Raw genomic sequence first — 26586 nt, 5'->3', positions numbered from 1 at the left:
CCTGCTCCTGGTTTGGTTCCCCACTGTGTCGTCTTGTTGCCAGTGTACTTGTGGTTGTCCTTTCCTTCTCCCTCTTCCCCTTCCGACTCTCCCTAAAAAAGACGGCCCATAGGGGTTAGTTTGGTAAAATTGGTTGGGGGCAAAGGGCGGATTCCAACCCATTGGCATCATTGGTTGAGGCTGAAAATGCATTGCATGCATTCCTCCAGGCCCCTGGTTGGGGTAATTAGGCCACATTGGTTGCTGGAAGAAAGGACGAGATCTCCCTCTCCCGCATCTCTGATTTCTCTTGTAGCTACCAGTACTGGATCCGCTACTGATTGAAAGTATACCTTCGCAAAGGAGAATTTTTTGAGGTCTTTTTGAAATTGAGATATTTTTGACTGAGTCAAGCTGCCTTTATATTCATTTATATCTTTATTGATGTCGTCTAATCCTTTTTTATAACCAGTCAGGGTTGCTTTAAAGTGGGATTCGGTTTGTGTGATCTCCACCATAATGGCTTCTGATAGTCTTACAGCCGTCTTTATAATAAGAACGAGCCAGTCGTGTGTACAGTGCCACGCGATCATGGCCCATTCTTTCCTAAAGAGTGCATCCTCCAGAAAAATCCTTGGTGCATTAGTAACTAAAAGACCCTTGGGGGCTGTGTTGTCCTTGGATATTCCGTTAAAATCGTGCCATGTAGGATTGTACGTATCCTATTCTTTTTGAGTTCGGAAAGTTGTTCCCACTCGTTGGTGTGAGTGACCGCCTGTGATATTGAGGGATCTGCAAAGAGGGAGGGTCGAGCCAAAATTGCATCTACCTCCACCTCTGAGAAGGTGAGCCCTAAATTCGCCATGACTAATAAAAATGCAAAAGAGAGGAGACTCTCACAGCTGTGCGCTGCTAAATTACTTAATAACAACAAGATAGAGAGGGAGATAAGAACGCTCCTATTCCCCCTGAGATAATAATGAAAACCAACAAAGGAGCGTCAAACGCTGAGTCAAGGAATGCCTACCTGTGAAAGCAACAAGAAGCAGTTGCACTCTGTTGTTTGAAAAGAAAAAATCTCAATGGATTTTATTGAAGGCCTTCACTCACCGACCTAGTCGGTGACATGTTTCATCATCGGACCCCACCAGGAATGGCCGAGTGCCATCTGGGTGTGCTACAACGCCAGTGTTACTGCGGAGCTGGTTTTGTGATTGTGGAGTGAAAAATTAAAATGGCCAAATAGGTTGAAAAAATCTTTTATTGATTTCGCCAAATGGACAAGTAAAAAATGATAATAAGTGAAGGATAACGTACACAAATTAAAGGTCCACTGTTACCCCTGGTGAAAAAACGGTCAACATGTGGGCCTTAGCGCGTCCATACCACCGAGGCTTCACACACTGCACTGTAAATATATTCACACTTTCTTGGTCCTGACGAATGCCTGATTAAACTAATCACATAGGCTGAAACATGTTGACCGTTTGGACAAATTAAAGGACAAGGAAACTGCATCATTTGCTTTCCGATTTACAGGAATCCGCTGCATTTTCTAATGATGAATTGTATGATGGTACAAGTCATTTTGGAGACCTGTTCTGTTACCAGCATTATGGTCACCATTGTTTGTACAAAGCTGGTATACCGCACACTGTTTATAATTGCACACAGTGGGACTGCTACCCACACCGCCACAAGGTAGTGCAAGTACTTTTGCACAGAAGTTTGCTTATTTTTCAGGTTTTGAGACATCCGACCAAGCCTCTTATTACTATAGGCTTGCGCCTGCAATTGCAAAGAAACATATGCTAATAAACACAAAGCTGATATACTGTGCTTCCTATATTTCCCAACTGTCTATACAGGGTTTCAACTTTTGAAAAGATACAATAGATACAAAGTCTGTCTGGGGGGACAAAAGATTGGCAGGTTCAGGGAACGGAGGCCTTATTTAGAGCACGCCTCATACCACATCAAATGATTTCCCTGAAAAAGACAGTACAACAGACTTCATGTCTTGGTAGATCAAGAATAAAGGATTTAAACACACCCCATATTCCTGCATTCTCATGATTCGAGAATTGGCAGCACCTTACACACTTTAGTAAAGATACACTAGATACCATGATGCATAATGGTTCTTTCAATTCATCAGACCCTAATTGGAAGGGTTGTTTGGTTTGGCCTACATACACAAACTGGTGTCCTAGATTCTAAGCAACACCGAAGAGTTTATGGTGAATATGCCTTATCAACAATATGTACAGACAGAACACTCAGGGGTGGTGATGTCATATAGTGTTGGCAAGTTGTTCCTGAATTGGCTAAAAACCTCAACACTATCCCAGGTGAATCAACACTTGTTCCTTCTTTCTGCTGACATGGATCTCAGGGATTTTTTATTAGGTCCCCAGAACCGATGTCAAAACCATTTTTTTGTATGGAATATACAATGAGCTATGGAAGATTTCTCAACAGGAAGCTGCTGAGAGATTGCACGAGATTGATAGGGTTAATTTAGAAAAGGCTTTGGCTGTGGTTGACAACGGCATAACCACATTATCATCCAGAATGTATTCACTGGGTGACATTGTGTCTTCTCCAATTGACATAATACAACAGAACATGTCTATTTTACAACATGCACAGTCACAATTACTGTCAATAGTAATACTGTGCTGAATGTTACAAATGTTACGTTCTGGCCACGTGCCATGGCGTTACATCAACAGTACCTGTTTTCATCATACAATCCAACAGAAAGACAGATAATAGTCACTTAGAGGTGCGAAATATACCATGGTACACACTGAAAGATTGGGCCAATTACCTTTCATTGTGTCTGAGACACCATCCACTGACTGGATAATCCATGGCTATATCACCCTACTGATCACGACCTTTCAATTCCAATATTGTCTCCAATGCCAACATGTAGGCAGATATAAAGCACTAGGGTAAGGATATGTGCATGAGTATTGGGAATTACTGTTCAAGTTTAAATGCAGGAATAGGGACGTTTTTCTAAGTGACTCCGACTGTGAAGACACTTTTCTCTCTATGGGACATGCAATGCATCAATTGCGAACTTGTCTTGTTATCTGAAAGCCTTCCCAGCCGCTTGATTCATCCTGTGTCCAGGCTGCTCTCGAATGGGAGCTATTTGATGCTGAATGGTCAAGGTTACTGCGGAATGGAAACGGGCATCACTTCTCTAGTGATGGTTAATTCCATAGTCGCATGCACACAAGTACTGTTTCTACCTGTCCGCACACTTGGGGACGCAGCGCTATGTCCTTAAATACATTTTTCCAACATTACATTTGATTCCCTAAGTAAACTGTAAGCCATGTTTTTTCAAAATGATGTGGCCTTAACTTCATCCAAAGAGACGTTTGATTTCCAGGATGCACAGTCCTTGTCTGAGACTCGGACACTACTCCACACTAACTTCCTGCTGCATTTTGGGGAGCTGGTCCATCATATCTTTAACATGTCTGATAGAAAAGGAATAGTGCACTTTTTAAAATGTATCAGCGCTGGTTTGGTTAGCACTTTTTGGACGATTTTCAGAGCTATACCATCTTTCTTACACTCCGTGTTGGGAAGCATTTTTAGAGGGCACCCACATGTCATGCTACTTGTGGCGAAAATATTGATTTTATTCTATCTGTTCTGCAATGGACGTCCTAGTTCAACTCGGAATGGAGACAGCACTGATAGTGCTGCGTTGCCATGAGCGCATGATAGACTACTTTGGCACACCTGATCTTCCAGAAATAAATGACCACTGGTTCTTGTTATTGAGGCAGGTGTGGCTAGGCTGCATACAACCTGTCTTCCGCTGCCTGCTTTGCAGCCACAAATGCTTCCTAGATATATGTCTCGTATCAGAATTGGTTGCGCCACAGGACATTGAAGTGCTGATGGACCCCTTAAATGTGTATTGCTGTCTCCAGCGTATTCCATTGATGATGAATGCATTCTTAGAGCTATCCTAGGATGCTTCAACTCCTTGGGATGTGAACAACAGCTCTGAGGATAACTTGCTTGGATATGATTCCTCTCTCAGCAGCTGCTGTGGGAACTGGATGGAATCCCCTTTGCTCCATAAACATGCTTTGAGATGTGCTTCTGGGACCACCTGCGGATGTGTGCAACAACACCGTTGTGTCTACCACTTGGAACCCGTAACCAATTGGCCTTTTCCGTGTGGGAACAATTTGTCCTTTTAAAACCAACTGTACCAAAACTGCTTCTTTCTTTTTCTAGGCACCATGGCTTTCTGAGTGCGTGGGATCTCAAATGATATAATGAATTTAAGACTTTGTGTCTATATTTTATTGGAAAGACCGCTTTTACATAATTTAAAGAGTAGTTTTTTTAAAACATGTTTAGAATTATCTGCTAGATTTTTAAGATAGCTTTTAGATATCAACCCTTTGGATGAGGAGTGGGTGTTATATTCCCGAGTTAGGCCCATGTAGCGAAGCAGCTAATTTGTTACATTGTCTTCACAAATAACATTTTCAGCTCTGACCTTTTGCACATATTTGCATGCACGGCAATGTTGGATTAGTTTTCCTGAAACTAAACTTGTTTACACATTTAGCTGCGCACAACATTATCACATCGCCCTAAACATCATGTACAAGGTCTCGTTTTACACGATGCACAAATGTCATCATTATTTTCATCCACGAGGCAACAGGCCTATCTACATATCCATAAAATCACTAATCTATACACACATCGCAAGACTGCTTGCTATTATAAAAGATGCATTCCAATAGATTAGTAGAGGAGGCACTTCCACTGAATCTGAGGGTCCTTACATTCTGACAAATCATAAAGGCAGCGGTCTGACATTTCATGAGGGGTGTCCAGTTTGTGACCAAGACTTGGTCCTTCACTCTATCCCATTAGGTAATGGGGCTGGATCGTCCCTTAGGGGAATTCTTGGCTCTACACCTACACACACTCTAGGTACACTTAGAGTACGGTCCACATTATAGGAGTAGGGCCGATTACTGCCTTGTTTTATATGCTTGCATATATACATTGTTTTAACACCATGGTAGAACTCTACCTACTAGTTATGCTTTTGGTGCTTGTAATCACTTTTATCTGCTTCTGTCTACTAATCATTGCAGTACGAGTTTTTTATACAAGAATAATGTTGGTTCAATGAATATTATTGAAAACGCCCCACTGTGTATTCTTTGTATATTTCTCTGCGAATAAGTGAGCATGAGTGACTGAGAGAAAGGTTCAGAACTGTTTCTACGATCCCTGAGAGTACAGGGTTGTCATGTTCAGTTGTTGTCCGAAACCATTCGCTCCCTGATAGGTTAAGGGGGCTTATAAGAGGACTTACAGTGGCTCTTAGAACTAGCTGGTCTATAGGCCAACATATCCTGCGGGCGTGTCCGGAATCAGTCTAGACACCAAGCCCTTAGTTTATGTTGTCCAAACAATGCACAGGTTCCTTGGTAGGAACTACATGACCCTATCTTCAATATATGAGTCGCAACATAAGAAAGTCCAGACAAATCACTCTCAAACAGAAGATAAAATATGAAATGCACTGACGAAATCTTGGATTCCCTGAGTATAATCGTGTGGTGCGGTATTCAGCTGCTGGTATCTGTACAGGGCGGTCATCATCACGCCCACTTGCTCCAGTAGGAAACAGTTGCGAAAACAACAAGCATCTAAGCTTTTTTCCCAGGCACTTGAGGGACTTCCTTTTGCTTGCTTCATTTTAAACAATTCAATAGCATCACCAATGACTTCTTTAGAATGCAAAGGGTGGATGCTATAGGGTTCATAAATTTTTTCTGATCTAGATCGATTCACTTTTTCAATCTGCCCGCATGACGGTAAGGTATCATCCTGCATGCAAATGTAATTTTCAGCAACATCAACATTTCTATAGTAAATATTATTTTCAACACGCTATAATGTTGCGTTTTTAACTTTATTAACATTTACTAACTCTTGCCATTATTTTTTTATTCTTTGCTGGAACACCATTTACTGAAATAAGTGTTTCTTCTATTTCTCTTGTAGGGGATTTCTGTGTATAGTCATAATCGTGTGAATAGTCCCGCCCATGTGCATGGACCCCGGAGCACTTCATTAGATCTATCTTCTTAAGTTGTCATCTTCTGCCTTTCTTTAGGAAGGCCTGCATAGACACTTAAGAGATAAAGAGACAATAATGCAGCCTAATTAACTAGGCTACACTGGCCACAACTTCATCTTGAAGTGAGAAAAGGTAGCCAGTTAACTTTTAAATGTAGCAATTTTACTGAGTTTCAACATATGGAAAACTCCCCTTGACAAAACTCCTTTTCTTTCATGATAGAGATGAAAGGGTTGGACAGAAAGCCCCCCATAGGCTGCCATTATGTGTCTGCAAATGGATACTGTGCCTTTAAGAGTCTCCAGAGACTCCCGGTATCCCATGATGCACAGCCAGAAGCAGTTACTTTCAGTTCTTTTTTCCGGCTCCTGCTAGCGCGACCCTGGAGCATTGAAGCTATTTTGGTATTTTCTTCAGATTTTGCTTCAGTATTGGAATTTTTGCTACTTCACTCGATGTCTTCGGCCTATATCTACCTTCTGCTGTCCGTTTTTGGCTGAATTTCCACAGTTTTCTTGTCATAATGCCTTCTCTGTTCGAGAAGTCTCCTGACTGTGGTAGAAAGAAGGCCAAATCGGATGCACACAGAGTCTGTATTCTGTGTCTGCCAGTCTCTCATGTGCAGGACACCTGCTCTATCTGCAAAACCTTTTCTAGACGCACCCTGCGTGACGGAGAAGATTCGACTCCAAGGTTTGGAGCAGCAAAGACAGAAGGCCGCATCGACAGCCTCTGGGCAAGGAGAGGGTCAGTCCTCTTCCAAAACCCATGCTTCAACCTCTCAGAAAACGGCGAAAAAACTATGCCGGTCCAGGTCGACTTCAAAGACGTCGAGAGCAGCTATGACAACGATATGCTCTCCGTTGACCCAGGGGTCTGGGTCAAAGTGACGTCGACGCTCCACGTCCAAGAGCAGGACGACAAAATCTCAGCCGAGGTCGCTGTCGAGGATGTCTCCTCCTTCAACGTCAACTCATCAACACAGATCGCCGTCGAGGCGTCATTGGCTGCGATCGAAGTCATGGAGGCACCTGCGGTCGCCGTCGATGCGACACCGCCGATCACCATCGACATTTACGAGAAGGTCGACGTCTAAGAGAAGGCAGACGTTGAGGAATCCACATCGACGTTCAACGTCGAGGTACCGTTCTGGGACTCGCTCCGTAGTGAGCCTGTCTACGTCGACAGGGAGTTCACAGTCCAGTTGCTGTTTGCCCTCGAGAAGTAGATCAACTTCGAGGGGGAGGTCTGGGGTTGAGTCCGGGGTGCCTTTTTCGCAGCCGGCTCAAAAACGGAGGAGGCTGGTCTCTTCTGCAAATTGGGAGTACTCTCTTACCTATTCACCGCCAAGGACGCCTCCTGCTCCTCGTCAACCGGTGGCCCTGCCTTCAACTCCTCCTCCTCCTCCTCCTCCGGTTCATTCTCCGCCTCCTTCTCTGCCTCAGCCTGGGCCCACTGCTCCTCAGCTCGCGCATCCTGCAGAGCCTCGAAGACCAAGGTCTCGGCCGAGACATTGTGCCCATAGCCACCACCGGTCTTCCACGCGATCTCATCTCATCGCCATCGCTATGAGAGATCTTCCTCCCGGCATACCAGGGACACGTCTTCCACGAGTACAGGGAGGTACTCGCGTACTCTAAAGGACTGTCCTCTTCAAAGAGTGACTCCCATTGATGTTATCACCACCTTTCAGGAGGTTCTGGTCAGAGGGGCGTCAAAACTTAACATTCATTTGTCTGCTCCTATGCCGTCGACTTCAGTTATATTTGAAACGCTCAAGCACAGACCAGCATCTCATCCCTTGCTGCCATTGGTGCCTGGTTTATTGGAACCTGCCATGGAGCTGTTCTTGACACCATCTTCTATAAAATCTGCGCCTTCTAGACTGCAGAAGAAATACCACCCACCTGAGTTGGATTCTGCCTTCCTCGGGATGGACCCAACCCCGGACGTGGTCATCGTGGTGGTGGCAAAGAAACAGCATGCTACGGCTCCGACTTCCACTGTACCACCTGACAAGGAAAGCAATAAGCTGGATTCGGTTGGGAGAAAAGCTTGCAGCTCCGCAGCTACATCCATGAAGGCGGCCTGCTCTACTGCCTTGCTGGGTTGGTATGACCGATCCCTGAGGGAGTCGCTTCAACAGTGTGCGGATCTCCTGCCCAGGGACAAGCGGGAGGATTTTCATGAGATATTGAACGAAGGACTGAAGGCGTTGAATCAAATCCTCAGTGCTGAAGTGAATACTTCGCTTCTGTCAGCCCAGGGGTATTGCCACGGAGTTGCTCTCTGGAGACATTCTTGGCTTCGTCTTACCTCACTGAAACCGGAGGCGCAACAACGTATCTCTAATATATCATTTTCTGGCACGATCCTCGTATGTTCCCATGCGGATGAAGAGATGGCCCGCATGAAGACGGTAATGGAGACTTTAAAGGCTGTGTCTAGAGAAGCCTAAAGACCAGCACAAAACCTTCTGCCCATTCCATCGGCGTTATTCCTCCCAGAGGTTCCAACGATTTCAAGGCGGTCACTCCAATCAACAACAGCAGTTTCAGCCGTTTTAGAAACGCCAGTCGCGAGGACGGTCCAACCAGCAGTCTGCACAAGGTAACAAGGCCCCTGCTGGTTCCAAGCCCTGAAGGGTTACTTCCCCCTCATCTGTTACCCACTCCGGTGGGGGGAAGCATTCAAAATGACCTGACAGAGTGGCAGAAAATAGCTCAGGACAATTAGATGCTGAATATTGTTCACAATGGATACTTGCTACGTTTCACAAGCCCTCCTCCGTTGATTCCTCCAACTCGCTCACGGTACATGCTACGTGAGTTACGGGGGAGGCCAACATCCTCTTGCAGAAAAGGGCGATAGAACAGGTTCCTCTTGCACAGAGGAGAACAGGACTGTATTCTCGGTTCTTTCTAGTCCGCAAGAAAGACCAGAACGAGTTCAGACCCATCCTCGACTTGCAACAGGGGAACAAATGGATTTGCAGGTAAAAGTTTTGAATGTTGTTATTGCATCAAATCTTCCCCCAGCTTCATTAGGGAGACTGGCTATGCGCAATAGATCTGCAGGACACATTTTCCCGTGCCCATAGCGAGGAAACATCGCAAGTTCCTGCGATTCATCGTAGGCAACAATCACTGTCAATACTCCGTGCTTCCTTTCGGCCTGAAGTCAGCACCCCGGACATTTTCCAAATGCATGGCTGTGGTTGCGGCACTTCTAAGGAAGAACAAGGTGTTAGTCTACCCATATCTAGACGACTGCCTGATCAAGGCAACTATGTCTATAGAAGCGCAACTGCATTTCAATTGGACTTCCAATCTCCTTCATTTGGGCCTCCACATCAACCTCACGGAGTCTGTTACGACTCCTGGCCAATGTCTACAGTACCTGGGAGCCACCATCAATACTCGCACGGCAAATGTGTGACCTTCGGAGTAGAGACACTTATCGATCCTTCGGAAAGCTCAGGCTCTCATGACCATGCCCACCCTGATGGTGAGGAAGGTATCGTCTCTCCTGGGCTCCATGGCCTCCTGTATCTTCCTCACTCCAAATACATACCTCCATATGAGACCCTTGAAAGAATGTCTGGAGGATCAATGGAACCAGGAAGTAGGGGATTGGAAAGACATGATTCAGTTGTAGCAGCAGGCCCTTCAGTCCATCTGATGGTGGTGTTCTCCCCGCAATCTCCTAAGGGGGGGATTTCCTTCCACAAGTAGATACTGACACAAACCATAGTGACAGATGCGTCTCTCCACAGCTGGGGTGCGCATTCCTATCACCTTCAGATACAGGGCACGTGGTCCCAGAAGGAGTCCACGTACCACGTCAACTTCCTGGAACTCCGCACAGTTCATTTGGCGCTGAAAGCCTTCCAGGCGTCATTTCACACCAGTTTCTTGCTTGTCCAGACGGACAATACGACAACGATGTTCTATCTCAACAAGCTGGGAGGCTCGAGACCTCGAGTGTTCTCTGGAAGCCCAGGCCATCTGGAAATGGATATTGGCCAGGAACCTGACCATAACAGCAACTCGCCTACCAGATGTTCAAAATGCTCAGGCGGATGCTCTCATCAGACTCATTCAAGAAAATCACGAATGGTTCTTAAACGACGACGTGGTACGAGACCTCTTTGGAAGATGGGGTACTCCAGATGTCGATTTGTTCGCTACCGGCAAAAACAGCAAATGCTGCGACTTCGCCTCCAGGGTTTACCAACCTGGGACTCTTGGGAATGCACTGTAGATCAACTGGTCAGGCGGCTTTCCCTACGCTTTTCCTCCAATTCCACTGATCCCGACAGTGCTGATCAAGCGCTCACAATCATGGACCAAGATGATCCTTATTGCTCCGGATTGACCCCGTCAGTGGTGGTTCACAGACCTACTCCACCGGTCTCTCCTGCCACATCTCAGTCTTCCATGCGGGCCGGACCTTCTAACGAAGTTCGGCGGACAGATGGTGCACCCCAACCTCTCATCGTTGAATTTGGCTGCATGGCTCCTGAGTTAGTACAGTACGGACATTTGTATCTCCCTCAGGACTGCATGGAGATATTGAAGGAGGCCAAACGGCCATCTACAAGCACTTCCATGCATATAAATGGAAGAGATTTTACAACTGGTGTGCGTCTAAGAATGTGAATCCTACCTCCTGCAAGGAAGATGTCATCCTTCCTTACTTGCTACACTTATCTCAATCTGGCTTTCAGTTTCATTCGATTAAAGTTCACCTGGCAGCTTTAACTGCTTATAGGAAATGTCATCACAAATTTCCTTTTTTAAATCCCAGTCATCAGATATTTTCTTGAAGGATTGAAGAAAGTGATTCCTCCCATTAGATGTCCTTCTCCTCTTTTGGAGCTCAATGTGGTTATTTCTCGACTGATGAGTTAACCGTTTGAACCCATTCATAAGGCTTCTCTTCAGCATCTGTCTCGGAAGACGGCTTTCCTTGTGGCCATTACTTCTGCCCGCAGGGTTAGCGAACTTCAGGCACACTGTTGTAAAAAGCCTTATACAGTTTTTCATTCCTCTAAGGTAGTTATGAGGACTCAACCTAAGTTCCTTCCTAAAGTAGTTTCGGAGTTTCTTGTGAATTAAACTATTACATTGCCTAAATGTTTTCAGAATCCTTTCTCTCCTGCTGAGGTCGCTTCATTCCCTTGATGTCAGGAGGGTCTTGAAGTTCTATTTTGACAAGACTAAGGATATTTGTAGATCGGACCAGTTGTTTTTAAACTATGGCTTGGTCCGGACTGGTTTAGCTACCTCCAAGCAATCCATTACCAGGTGGATTGTTTCCTGTATTCAGCTGTGTTACCAGAAAGCCTACAAGACTCTTGTTAGTAAACCTAGGGCTCACACTACTAGGGGTAAAGCTGCTACAGCGGCTTTACTTCGTAACGTACCTATTTCAGAAATCTGTAAGGCTGCCACTTGGAAGTCACTCCATACATTTACTAAGCACTACTGCCTAGACACTGATGCTAGGGCAGATGCTCAGGTTGGGCAGGCTTCACTTCGGAATCTATTTGCACAATAGTGAGGTTATTCTGTTTCTTCCACCGCTGGGAAGATGTTTTTTTGGGATGGGCTTGCTAATCTATTCACATGATTATGACTATACACGGAAATTCCCTACAAGAGAAGGAGTAGTTTCTTACCTGTAACTCCAGTTCTCTTGTAGGGGTATTTCCGTGATAGTCCTAAGCAACCCGCCCGCCTCCCTTTGGCAGAAACATATGTACCCAAGATTCAGCAGGCATTGCTACTCTACGCCTTCAAAAATAACTGCCTCTGGCTGTGCATCATGGGATATCGGGAGTCTCTGGAGACTCTTAAAGGCACAGTATCCATTTGCAGACACCTAATTGCAGCCTATGGGGGGCTTTCTGTCCAACCCTTTCATCTCTATCATAAAAAAGGAGTTTTGTGAAGGGGAGTTTTCTATGTGTTGAAACTCAGTAAAATTGCTACATTTAAAAGTTAACTGATTTTTTTTTCACTTCAAGATGAAGTAATGGCCAGTGTAGCCTAGTTAGTTAGGCTGCATTATTGTCTCTTTATCTCTTAAGTGTGTACGCAGGCCCTCCTGAAGAAAGGCAGAAGATGACAACTTAAGAAGATATATCTAATGAAATGCTCCGGGATCCACACACATGGGCGGGACTATTCACATGATTATGGTTATCATGGAAATACCCCTAAAAGAGAACTGGAGTTACAGGTAAGAAGCTACTCCTCTACCTACTCATACAGTTTCAGTATTCGTCCTTGGGGGAGGGGGGGGGGGTGAAACTACCCCTCTAGTTACATCCAGTAAGTCTCACACAGCGGGATTGCTAAGAGCTTTTTGCTGGTAATGCCCCCTTTCTCCACCACTCTGCAAACGTGGCTCCTGGTGCACTACTAGTTGAGGGACGGAGTCCACTATACTCCTGAGGAACCTTGTGGGCGAAGAAGCCAGCCTGGTTCCACCTGTAAGTCCTACACAGCGGGATTCCTGAGAGCTGGTTGGAGGCCCAGACCCTTTTACCACCACTCTGCAAACTTGACTATTACTTAAAATCCATAGAAAATCATTAAAAAAAATGAAAGGTTACAGGGACGTATAGTAAGGAAATGGAATTTTTAAAATAAGCATAGAAATTCACTGAAAACTCCAAAGGTTACATGGGTTATAGTTAGGCTCAGGTTTCACTCGTACAAAACCAGTGAAATTGAGTGGATATATTTAATGAGCTAACTAGAATTTGTGTTTCCGCAATGCACTGCTTATGACCTCCATATATTACATCACTCATGACATGCTCCGTGACATCACTGATGACATCATCTACAGAATCTGACTCACCCACTCACACCCCAAATAACCTTTCATACACCCACTGCAACTACCACACTACCATTCTCAAACCCATCAATATCAGTACTTACACAGCCACTCATTGAGTCATAGATAAACACCCATATCTACTCACTCACCCATACACCCACTCACTAATACAGCACCGGGTATATCCATTCATATACCCATACAGCCACTCATAGAGCCACTCACACACTGAGTCAGTCACCCATAGAACTACTCACACAACTACTCACTCACCTGTACAGTCAAACACACACTTAAATAATGCAATACACTCACTCATGCAGATACTAACATGTACTCACTCACCTATGCAGTTACTGACACAAGCACACACTCACCCATACAGCCACTGTCACATTCACTCACTCACTCACTCACTACAGAAAATCATCCAGTCTGAATCTCAATAAAGGTTCTGACTCCATGCACTCAAGGTCTCCCGTAGGGAGTATGTGACGGTTCACTCACTCATCCATAGAGCCCCTCACACATGCACTCACTAACCCATAGAGCTTCTGACTCACCCACTCACTCATCCATGCAGGCAGTCACACCCTGCCTCACACAGACAGACACCCATACAGGTACTCGGACAACCAATCACTCAACCATACAGAAACTCACGTACCCACTCAAACACCCATGCAGCCACTCCGACACCAACTGACAGACTGATACAGACATTCACACAACCAGTTACTCACCCAAACATTCACTGAGACACCTAATCGATCACTTATACAGTTGGTCACACGCCCACTGAATCATCCATACATTCACTCATACTCCAACTGATTCTCCAATACACCTTGGTGTGTATATATTTAACCATCCTATACATTTTTAAAACACTCAGTCACTGGATGATATCAGTGATGTCATCAGTGATGTCACTGACCATGTCATGAGTTATGTAATATGTGAGGTCATAAGCAGTGCATTGCAGGGGCATGGGTTATAGTTAGCGCACTATCTAGAGCAGCTGAATTTCACTGGTTTTGTACTCTCCTCCTCTCTCTCTCCCTTTCCCGCGTCCCCTCTATCCTTCACCCCACCCCAGGACTCCGACTGCCTGATACTACCTCAGTAGTAGAGGGGCGAAGATGTTATTCTAACCGTGTGTTGACATATCTCTACCATTGCATTTCTTCAAGGAGATCAAACTATCCCTACTCCCACTATGGGTGAAGATAGTCCATGCCTCACTGATTCAAAGCTCTATCCCAGACTGTCTTAAGGCCGGAGATGTTAACCCAATTCTTAAAAAACCAAAAGCAGATCACAATGACCTAAACCACTTCCGCTCAATCTCCAACATTCAGACTTTGGCCACGTTCATGGAAAAATGTGTCCACGTTCAGATTTGTAATCATATAGAACGTTTCCAACTACTTGTCCAATTCCAATCTGGGTTCCGTCTTGGTTATAGTATCACCCACATTGTTGATGATGTGCTCAAAAGGCTAGATCAGAAAGACCCCTGACTTCTGATCCTCCTCGGCCTATTGTCAGCTTTCCACACAGTTAAACATGACTGCTTACTCGACTTACTGGAACAAAGGATGGGGCTTTCAGAGTCCGCCCTAAATTGGTTTGCATCTTTTCTCCACACTAGAATTCAAAGATTCAGTCTCTTTCTAATCCCTCCTTCGTTAATCTAAGGGTTCCACAGGGTCCACACTCTCACTCTCTTCAACCTGTTCATGGTGCCTTTAACTGAAATCTTGAAACTATCCAATGTCCATTATCGCGTGTATCCTGATGGCACCCAACTGTACCTGAAAGTCTCCTCCCCAGATGATATCAGGTCCCTCAACACCACTCTATTGAAAGCCCAAAACTGGCTAACTCTAAATCATCTTAAACTCAATGCTCTGAAAACAGAATTCCTTTTAATCGCCCCCACCTAATCAATCATCTGCCATCAGTGAATGGATGAATCAGCTAACGGCTCTTAACTGCATACCACTCATTGAGTTCATTGGGCATAATGCTAGACAAGAGCCTGAACATGCAGAATCACATTACTGCTCTCTCCAAGGGAGAGAACTTCCAAACGAGCCTCCTAAGGAAAATAAAACCTTTTCACCCCCCAACGACTTCAAATCTGCGGTGCAATCTTCGGTGATCTCTAAGTTGGACTATTGAAGCGCATTCCTCTGTTGCCTCCCGAGATCGAAGATGGCTCCACTAAGGGCCTCTCTTAACTCTGCTGCTAGACTCATCACTGGCTCAAAAAGATACCACCATATAATCCCAGAGCTGAAATCTCTAAATTGGCTCCCTTATGAAGCAAGGATACAACAAATAACTGCTTGTATGACCCATAAAGCTTTACATTACAACACCCTGCTATACCTCACACAAAAACTTGTACTATCTGGTGGCTCCAAATCCTCAAGAACTGCCAGTACCCGTCTGCTGAAACTGAAGAAATTCCGTAAAAAGAAAACTTACGATCAAGCTTTCTCTGGTCCCGCCCAGAGAATGTGGAACTCCCTGCCTCTAGAAATCAGGACGATCCCCTCCAACGATAACTTTCAAAAAGGAAGTTAAACCGCTATTGATGAACAAATTCCTGCCCTAGAGCCCTTCGCCGAATAAGCACTAAAAGACTTGTTTCCTCTCTGTTTTTACCTGTCTTTTTTGTTGTATTTGATTGGGGTTTTCAGAGTGTTACCTCTGTATGCACTTTTTGTACTGACTTTGTTATTAGTTCCTCTCAGCTTCTTCTCTGTGACTTTGTAATATGCTTAGTTCATTCTCGTTCCTTTATTCTCCATGCCTGCGCTGATTCATGTCTCTCACCCTAGTATTTGCTTAGACTGTTTAATTATTTATGTCATGCCGCTGTAGAGTTTTTCTCCCCTTGTACTTTTTACCACGCCGTTGTCTGATTTATAGGTCTCCTCTTTTTCGCTCATCTGTAAGGCACTCTGATACCGTCATGGGTCCTGTTTGTGCTATATAAAACTTTTTAAATAAATAAAATATCTTTCACACATGCATACCTAAAATCTCGCACATCCTCTCTGTTCTCCTTGAATAGCAGCTCAAAGCTCCCATACTAGTAACTAGCACTGGCGTAACAAAACTTGAGGGGGCCCCCTGCAAGGTACGTGGAGGGCCCCCTCAATACTCAAAACAGGAGCTCTCTGCCAGATTACTGTACTGAGGAGGCCCCCTGGAACTTGAGCCTCCCCCCCCATACCGTGGGGACATGTTATGCCACTGGTAACTAGTTGCCATTTCCTTCACTTTCAATTGTTCTTTAACATTGATGAATTCTTCCTTGGCACAGAGTGTACAGATTCCACCCTAAAAGTTAATTTGAAGTCTTACGAGTCATACAAAAGCAGGGAACATGCAGGGATTGCTATGTTACTTGCTTGACTTTTCAGGCTCTCTATCACAAGTCCAAAACCAGAAAATACTACAGCACTCTACCCTTCTGCTAATGGAAGTCAAGATGGGTAAGGAAGTCTCGTCCTGCTATCTGTTTTTTTTTTTTATCATATTGAATTTGACACCTATGTTTTAAGTCCAGCCTTGAGGATATTGAGGGAGAAGTGCTGAAGAGTAACTACGTTCTCTGACCCATTGTCCCTTTCTTGCACCCACTGATTGAAACCAGTTTGGGCTTCTACGTGACAGAAGACAAAGGACAGTTTCTTATTCTCAAGAAAACTTGGCTAACTCTTCTAATATTGGCAGTTTAATGTTTTTGGGCTCATTATTGAGTCTGCATTATCGATTATCTCACAGTGAAACTGAGCACCCTGGTGCAGCATGGTTTTGCTGTTCTTCTGTACCTGCCTAGAGCCAACCCCTGCTTCCCCCATGCCAATTTAGAGACCTCGGTACTGGGATGGTCATTCCCAGCTGCCAAAACATTTTTCTGTAGCAATGCCAATCCCTTTTGATTTAAGAGCCTAAGTGAGTCCGGATCATGTTTTTTTCTTTTGTTTTTTTAAAGCCAGTAATCTCATATTCTCCCCTGACTCTACAAGTCCCACATCTTGCTTAAGAGCTTTTGGTTAAACTGTGACTTTGACCTTCTAACTATTTTTCCTGCAAGATTTACAATAAGGCAATCTTCTGAACTTTTATCATGTTATTCTGAAGGCAATAAGTAAGGGTCTACATGGTGTAGCAGTGAAATTGGAAGAATTTTATGAATCTATTGCTGATGTGTAGAAGATCTGGGATACAATTCTTAAAAATGTAGAAGCCATTTGATAAAATGTCCTCCACTCTGCTCTTTGTACTCATAAGTTAAAGCTGGCTTCTGTTGTTCAGTAGGATCAGGATGTTAACGGTTGCCAACATAAAGTTCATCTCAGCCGGTGAGGAACTGTTAATGTCTGATACCCAGTTATAAACATTAGTTTAAGTCCTCTTTTTCTGTGCTTGCTATATGTCTGCTTTCTAATGCTCTTTAATTGGTTTTCTCCAAGGAATGTTGCCAAGTCAAAATGCACTAAGGCTTCCAGTTTATTTAATGCATACCATCTTTATCTAACTATTAATCTTGTAACATGCATTTCTTTATTGCTGCAAGGGAAATTAGATGTATTATTTTAAGTACATTAACACTATTTTACTATCTATTTATGAACAGTTGGTCCGATTACTGTGGTCTTTGAGACACTCCCCAGTTTTCAAACAATTATAAAGAAAAATCCCTACCTTCGCCTTGGTGGAAAATATGTGCCTCGTCACTGTGAAGCACGTTATAAATCTGCAATTATCATACCATTCCGTAACAGAGAACTACACCTGCGATATCTTCTCTATTATCTCCATCCATTTCTACAGCGGCAGCAACTTCAGTATACCATATTTATCATCCATCAGGTAACTGCTTAAATCAACTACAGCTTTGTTTATTTTTTTATTATTGCTAATGATTTGACCTGATCTTGAGTCTCTCATTGGAATTGTTATGTAATATGTACTTTCATCTTGCTAAAGATTTAACATCTTCTGCAATGTGGATATTAAAATCCCACTTTTTTCAACTAGTCATGTTTCATATGACCTATTCCTTACAATAAGAATCTTCAATTTTTATCCCAGCCTCAAACAATGTGTAGGAATGTGGAATATCCGTATTTTACCAGTCAAAGATGTAGGTCTTATTTTAAGGCCTGTGTCCCTCTGTGCCTCAGACAGTATCCCCTTCTGTGACTTTCAGTGTGCCCTGCTACTGTCATTGTGATCAGTCTTCAACCCCTTGGAATGGAATGGAATGAGGATTTGTAAAGCGCGATGGCTACCCAGGGGCGTCCCAGCGCTGTTGAAGAGATTGAGTTGAGCCGGAGAGGCTGGAATAAGAGAAGCTGAGTGAAGAATTAAATTGAAATTTTGCTGAAAAGCCAAGTTTTTAACAGTTTACGGAAAATGAGAAGGTTAGGTTCTGATCTGATATGGAGGGGAAGGGAGTTCCAAATCCTAGCTAGGTTGTAAGAGAGCAAGCGGCCACCACACCTGGCCTTCCTAATGCGTGGTACTGAGGCGAGGTGGGAGGTCGCGGATCTGAGTGAGCGAGAGGGTAGGTAGGCTTTCACCAGGGGGGAGTTGATCGAGGGGCCTGTTCCCCAGTAGGAGCGGTGTGCGATGCACATGCTCTTAAATTCGATTCTGGATCTCACCGGGAGCCAGTGAAGGTCCCTCAGTCTGGCTTTGACTGAAGTTCGGCGAGGAATATCCCTTAACCCAGAGCATATGTTTCCACTAGTATAGCCCTCTTTTAATTGCAATGAAAGTTCTGCGCTAGATGTGGGTCGGAAGCACATACTTTTTGGGAAGATATCCACAAAAGAGCTGCAAGGAGTTCAACAGACTCCTGATCGCTTAGCTCTGCTAATGGGTCTACTTGAAGTTTCATTCAACACCCACATTTTACATTCATCCTCACTCCACTCTTCCTTTTCCCCCACACACCACACATTGTGTGAAGGAGGAAAATGCCACAAGACCTCCACACAATCACCTAACATTTCCTATCCAGATCGATTTCTTCACCTTCACCCTGCCACTGACTGTACCAGCATATCATACATCTCCCTTCTTCATAAAATTACAACTATGAAAAATATTCTTAACTAGACTCAGAACTTTAAATCCTAACCAAAAATATAATCCTTGTATCCTTAAATTCATTATTTCATCCTGTCACCTACTCCTTGTGAACTGGCTGAAAGATTATTGTCTACTCTAAGAGGAGTCGCACAGACTTCTCGATTCATACTACTGCCCTCTTGACAATCAATACATTTTTCCAACCCCATATCTTCCTCACCAACATGCAAAAACACATTATCCTGCATAATACCATCTTAGCACTTCTGCTCAGAAGATGCTCCTTCCTCCACTCTGCATAACGAGACTCTAGTTCATACATGTTCCTGCTGGACTCTTACTACAGATTTCATAAACTCGGTACATCCCTTAACCACATTACCAAGTGTTTGAATTCACGCCCACTATCCCACACTCACAATTTGGACTTTACCATCTCCGCTTCTGTAACTCGCCCTCATTTAGTGTTTCGTGTTTTCCACTTGCTGTTTCACCATCTCCCTCATATCCATATCATTGACAAAATGTTTTTTTTTTCTCTTGATGACGAATCAACCACCGCGATACCAAAGGGGATGATGAACCACAAGGGCACCAAATTAGTAGCTGATTTCTGACTTCTTAACAATTCAAACTGTAAATTAACCAGGCACTGCATTAGCTCTCACCCCATTGCTTGCAAAGTCTTTTTCCAGCATAAACCAGATGTTAATGGCAACTGTATTGAGTAGTTACGGTGACTGATGATAGTGTAAAGACTACAGTATTCCCTATAGATATCTGTTTTTCTTTAGAGGAAGTAACTAGGGCCATAATTGAGCGCGCGTCTGGTAAAGCACCGGTGCCGGATGGCGTCCCTGTGGATGTATATAAAACTGATATTGAGCTGTGGGGCCCACTTTAATTAATGTTTTAAGTAGATGTAGTGGACACAGTTTCATTCTCACATGATCGGATGCTATAGTGATCCCCATTTTTAAAACGGGAGATAGAAACAAACCAAGGTGCTATTGTCCAATTTCCCTGTTAGATTCCCTCTTGAAAGTAGTAGCGAGGGTCATTTTAAATAAACTACAATTATGGGCCGATGAGACAGGAGTGTTCTCTAATCTGCAATATGGGTTCCGAGCGGGTTTGGTACGTTAGAGCAAGGTCTCAATTCAACCTTGATTATAAGTAAATATACATTAGCAAAGGAGGGAAAACTATTTGTGTCATTTGTTGACCTTAGTTTAGCGTTTGACTGCGTAAAACATGAAAAGTTATGGGGCGTTCTTAAAGGGATGGAAGTTGATCCACCTTTGCTTTTATTTATAAAGGAATTGTACAGGGAGGCAAGGGCAAGGGTTCGATTTGGGAGGCAGGGGGAGTGTTCAGCTAAGTTTCAAATAAGAAAGGGAGTGAGGCAAGGATGTATACTTGCCCCTTACTCATTATATATTAATAGTCTTGGCCGACATTTGATTGAACACCGGCACAACTATCCGATCATTGAAAATACACCCATCCCCATTTTACTTTATGCGGACGACGAGGTTATAATGGCGCGGACGCAAATAGGGTTGCAAAGAACTGTCACTAATTTTGTTAATTTTATGCAGGGTAGGGTCTAAATGTGAATATCAGTAAGACTTACACAATGAATTGTGGAAAAAAATGCCAAAAAAAGTGACATTTTTATTAATAATAATAAAATTGAAAGCACTGATAAATTCTCCTATCTCGGGAATAACTTTAATCTGACAGGGTCTTGGACTGCCGCTATTCAGGCAAGAATATTAATGTTTTTCAGAGCAATAGGTGCGGTGATTAATTTTTCTAGATAACTAGGCTGCAGACCTGTCCCTGAGCTACTAGCTATTTACAAATCCAAATGTCTATCAACAGCTATGTACGGGGCAGGTATATGGGGATTTGTGGATGTTCAACATCTACAACGCTGTGAAAATGCATTTACGCGTTATCTGCTGGCGGTTCCTAGCTCATCTGCTAATTTTAATTGCCACTCAGAACTTGGTCTGCCTTTTATTTCCGTTATCATTACAATTAACCCTCTGTTACTTTGGCACAAGGTTTGGGCATCAACTGAGACTGGTTTTAATCGTGATGTCATTATGGATTGTTTAAAACTCGATAGGGTTGCTACTATACCTTGGCTTGGTTATATTTAAAAAATGGCAAATGAAATCGGCCATCCTGAATTCTTTGAAACACCAGAGAGCATGGTAACAATCCCTAGAAAAACCTTAAAAACAGATTGTTTGACCTACCTAGAGTATAAGCGATGGCTTAAAGAGATAAAAAAAAACACGTCCTGGATAACCATTTGATGACAATATGCCCAGGTAAACATTCCTATTTGGAACCGGTACAGGGAAGCTTTGTTCGTATGCTTTTAACTCACTTTCATTTTGGGACTTTCCATAGATTGATTACCTTTCCAGAAGATAATGACTGGTGGAGAAAACTACTCCCATGTCCATGTGATGACATTTCAACCCAATCCACGATGCATAGTATTTTATTTTGTAAATGTTATACATTTCCTAGGAAAAGGTTTTTAATACCAATTTTGAAGAGTATGGATTTAAGAGTATGCAGAATAGCTTACCTGAAGTTACAATCTTTAGAAAATCAATTGATTATAATAGTAATTTCCTTATTTTTTTAAGAGTGTTATTAAATACAGGAATACAATGTAAAGATATAAAGTTATGTAACTCTTGTTTGCCTGATATATATATTTATTGAATTTACTCTTTAATATAAGTGAATGTGTTTTTTAACTGTGCTTTTATGATTTTTATTTTACAAAAAATCGAATAAAGCTGAATTTGATTTGTTCACTACCATTAAATCACTCAACGTATCCATTATTATTATTATTATTATTATTATTATTAAGCGTTCTTATATAGCTCTCGATTACCCGTAGGCATCTCGGCGCTTGCCTTGGGAACCCGTCCTGGTTTTTGCCTGTGAGATACCCGTACTGGGCATGCCCAAGGTGAAAGCCAGACATCCCGCCGCGGGGGGCCGTAGTGGAGATTAAGCAAGCTGATGCCCAGAGCTGCAGAGTGTGAACCTGTGACTCGAGTAGGCACCGAAACGAGAATTATCGAGTCCGTGGATATTTGGGCTCAAGACCCTGCCGCGTCGGGAATTGAACCCTGGTCCTGGGTCTGACCTCTGCTTCAGGGTCTGCCGCCTCTAACCAGTGAGCCACACTTCTCCATTAGTTTCCAGATGGTATAAAGCCACATGTGAGTTTTAGCCACTTTCGTACAAACATTGTTACTCTTTCTCAGACTTCAATTGAATGACATTTTCCAACTAGTTCTTCTGGTATGCCCTCACGACAAACAATATCTTCCAAGAAAGCTATCTTTGTTGTGACACTTCCTAACATTCAAACCTCAGGCCATTTTGGATAATAAACTATCGGAACAAAGGTATACAATTCGTTTTGGGGCAAAAGGGAATCTGGACCCATTATTTCAATGGTCACTTTTTGCTGTGTGCCTTCCGGCTACTCCACAGGATATACTGCTTGATTTGTCACTGCATCTACAAACTCTACATTCTTTCACCTACTATTCAATTTTGTTATCCATTCCTGGCCCTCAGAAATGTTCCCTTTTCTTTCTCTTTGGCTTGACATGCTGGAATATCCTCCACAATTCTTCCTCTAAAACAAGTGGACAGCAGAACATTATCTCCTCTAGTTACCATGTTCACCTTCTCTATCTATTCAGCCTTAATATTAGTATAAGCAATACAATTGCCGTGCAACTTCTTTAGGGATACTTGATTGGTAAATTAATAATCCCCATCTGTGGGATTGCATCCTACCAAGCCATTGCTGTTAAGACACACCCTTGAATCCTAATATGCTTACCCCATTATTGGGAGGACCCGTTACAGCTGACGCCACTTTGTAAGCAACATATAAAATCCATTTTTTGGACCCACATGGCAAATAATATGTTGCATAGTTCATCTGTTGGGTCTTTAACTCTGAGTTTTACAGTCTTTAAAGATGTTGCACAATTTGAACCATTCCTGGACGAGGTAGGCCCCCCGTTAGTGAAATCCCTTTTCTTGCAGTTTAGATATGGGATTTTACAAACAAATTCAAATATATCTAGATGGGGCCGAACAGAGGCAATTAAAAGAAGTGACGCATGCTCGCTATGTACAGATGAGGTTAGAGAAAATGATGTGCACATACTCTTCTTTTGTCCTGCTTACAAACTAGCTAGAGATCGATGGATTAAGAATCTCTGTAGGAACCTGGGTGTCAGAAGGTGCAATGAAGCCGCACGTATATTAAAGACTGACATGTCACAACTAGTCGTCTTTTGTGTAAGCAGGCGTCTTCTTAATGTTTACCTAATGAGGAAAAAAGTTGGGTTAAAGTTCTAGAATGGAAATGCCCAAATTCTTATGATAAATATTGGATTCTCTTCCAGGGGATCCTCATCAATAGTCATAAGCACTGAATATTCCCGCCCATGTGCGGGACCCCGGAAACAATCTAAAAATATATATGTAAAAAACACATATATCTCGCTCCACATATATGTATGTACATATATCATTTTTCCCACACCAATGCAGCTCCACAACTGAGGCTAAAACAATGTAAACACATATACATGCACTGCAATTAGTAAGGAAACAAAAAACACATTAGGTCAAATAACCCTTGAACTTTGTGTTTTAATGAGTAAAACCACTCATAAATCCTGAAAATTGCTTGTAAATAGACATTGTTAGCCCTCAGGCTGCATTGTAAAACAATAGCATAGAAAATGAAACCATTTTCAACAAAAAACTGGCACCGTGCCTTTAAGGCAGCCATGACCCCAGGCTTCCCATCATGCCTCAGGGGTGACAGTTAGGTCAGTTGTTCTTTCCTGCTCCAGTCAGGACCCTGGTGAAACAGCTCCCTTTCTTTTTTGCTTTCTGTCAAAAAATAATTTTGTTAATCTACAATATTTGCTTTCGCTCGACGTTTTTTAGATCTAGGGTGCTACTACTACCTTTTTTAGGCTTAAAAAAGGTGTTTTTTCTGTCAAAATGCCTTCCCTCTTTGACAAATGCCCTTCATGTGGGAGGAAGATGGCCAAGACTGACACTCATTCAGTGTGTATCCTGTGCCTACCACACTCTCATTCTTCAAAAACCTGTGAACACTGCCAGGTTTTAACATCCAGACCTCTCAAAGACCGAGAGAGAATTCGAGTTTATGGACTTTCTGAGAGAGGAAGATCTCCCAAGAAGCAGAAAAGTCGGAAGGCGCGGTCGACGTCGAAAGAAGCCCCGACTTGTTCACCTTCGGCGTCGGGATCGGCGTCGAAGAAGCAGTCGACGGCGACGAAGAAGATGTCTTCAGCGTCTACATCCAAGGTACCTCCGCTACAGACAGCGTCGAGGGATAGGTCACCGTCGAAGCAGAAGAGCTCGACGGCGAGCCAACTGACGTCGAAGCAGCATCGTCATGCTGTGACGTCGAGGCATTCTCCGTCGACGCCTGGCCACCGGCGTTCGGGGTCGAGACAACCTCCGTCGACGACTAGTCGTGGTCGTTCGGCATCGAGGGAACCTATGCCGACACATCGTCGATCGACGTCAAAGCAGCCCACGTCGACGCCCGGTCAACGGCGTTCGACGTCGAGGCAGCCTCCGTCGCATTCAGACAAGCGGCATTCGACCTCGAGGCACCCTCCGTCGCCGACAGAACATCGGCGATCGGCGTCGAAGCAGCCTCCGTCGTCGTCGAGCAGGCATCCTTCAACGGCGAGACGCTCTATGGCGAAGGACAGTCATCGACACTTGAGGTCGGCGTCGAGGAGATCACGGTCGACGTCAAGAGAGTGTCTACCTGCTCGGCGTTCGGCGTCGAAACAGCCACCGTCGACGGATCAGCGGAGATCCAGGGAGCGGGGCGATTCGCAGCCAGTGAACATCTCTCCTTCAAGATCGCAAGAGAGGTCGCCTTTGGGGCAGGTGATGCAGGAGATGGAGAGTGAACCATTGGACCAGTCTCCAGTCCTAAGGTCTCAACTGGGTTCCCCAGGATCAGCATTGGCTGCGGAGGTGGAACAATCTCCATTACAGGACCCTCCTGCCAAGAGAAAGAGGGTCTCAGAAGAGAGAGGTCGGTCGAGGTCTTCCTCTAGACGGCCTCTAGTGAGCCTATCCTCATCCTCCTCGGCATCTCGAAGTGGCAAATCCTCAGATGGGGAAGTCAGCGATTCGGATAGGGAGAGGTCAAAGTCCCCTGCAAGGTCGCAGCAGGATCAAGCGGATCAGCCTCCTCCACGGTCACGTTCGCCAGAGGGGTCGCACCCAAAAGTCTCCTCCTGTTCGTCTTTCCCCAAGGTGGTATAGACCTCTTCACCACTGGGCCAAGGACAAGGAGACGGCAGATCGGTTGAGGGCGTATCGAGATCAAGCTCCTGCCGCAAAGAACAGTCTCGTTCTGGGGGACATTCAAGTAAAAGAAGATCTAGTCAAGTCAAGTCATTTATATAGCGCTCTACATACCCATAGGGTCTCAAGGCGCTTGAGGAAGGGTGGGGAATTACTTGTCGAATATCCAAGTTTTAAGTTGCTTTCTGAATGCTAGGTGGTTCTGAGTAAGGCGAAGGAGAGTGGGAAGTGAGTTCCAGGTTTTAGCTGCCAGGTAGGAGAAGGATCTACCTCCCATGGTGGTTTTGTTGATGCGAGGTACAGTGGCAAGGGCTTGGTTGGAGGATCGTAGCTTACGAGAGGGGGTGTAGAAGGACAGTCGTGTGTTGAGGCATTCGGGTCCAAGTTCGTAAAGTGCTTTGTGTGCGTGGGTTAGGAGGCGGAAAGTAATCCTCTTATTTACGGGGAGCCAGTGGAGGTTTTTCAGGTGACCAGAGATGTGTTCTTTACGCGGGATGTCTAGTATGAGCCTGGCTGAAGCATTCTGGATGCGCTGGAGTTTTGCGGTGGTACCGGCGTATAGGGTGTTTCCGTAGTCCAGGCGGCTCGTGACCAGTGCGTGGGTGACCGTTTTTCTAGTTTCGGTGGGGATCCAGCGAAATGTTTTTTTGAGCATGCGAAGAATGTTGAAGCAAGATGATGAAACGGCGTTGGCTTGTCTGGTCATCGAGAGTGAGGAGTCCAGGATGACGCCCAGGTTCCGTGCGTGGTCCGTCGGGATGGGTGCTTTTCCAAGGGCCTCTGGCCACCAAGAGTCATCCCAGGCGGAGGGGGAGGAGCCTAAGATGAGGACTTCTGTTTTGTCTGAGTTCAGTTTCAGACGGCTGTGCTTCATCCACTCGGCTACTTCTTTCATTCCTTCGTGTAAGTTGGTTTTGGCGGTGTTAGGGTCTTTGGTGAGTGAGAGGATCAGTTGAGTGTCGTCAGCGTAGGAGATGATGTTGAGGTTGTGTTGGCGAGCGATGGCCGCAAGGGGGCTCATGTATACGTTGAAGAGGGTG

General features: G+C 44.2%; 1 protein-coding gene across 2 annotated transcripts in view; it reads left to right on the top strand.

Annotated features, from left to right (window-relative positions):
• Positions 1–26586, top strand: part of LOC144772417 (beta-1,4-galactosyltransferase 3-like) — a 568172-nt gene that overhangs the window by 185863 nt on the left and 355723 nt on the right. For both annotated transcript variants that reach the window (XM_078656711.1, XM_078656712.1), the window contains one exon: positions 17646–17881. In XM_078656711.1, coding sequence (XP_078512837.1) covers positions 17646–17881 — 236 coding nt within the window. The remainder of the gene's footprint in view (positions 1–17645; positions 17882–26586) is intronic.

Source organism: Lissotriton helveticus, chromosome 8 (genome assembly GCF_964261635.1).
Source record: "Lissotriton helveticus chromosome 8, aLisHel1.1, whole genome shotgun sequence".
Lineage (NCBI taxonomy): Eukaryota > Metazoa > Chordata > Amphibia > Caudata > Salamandridae > Lissotriton > Lissotriton helveticus.
Note: the sequence above shows the minus strand (reverse complement) of the source record. Positions and strands in the feature narration are given on the sequence as shown.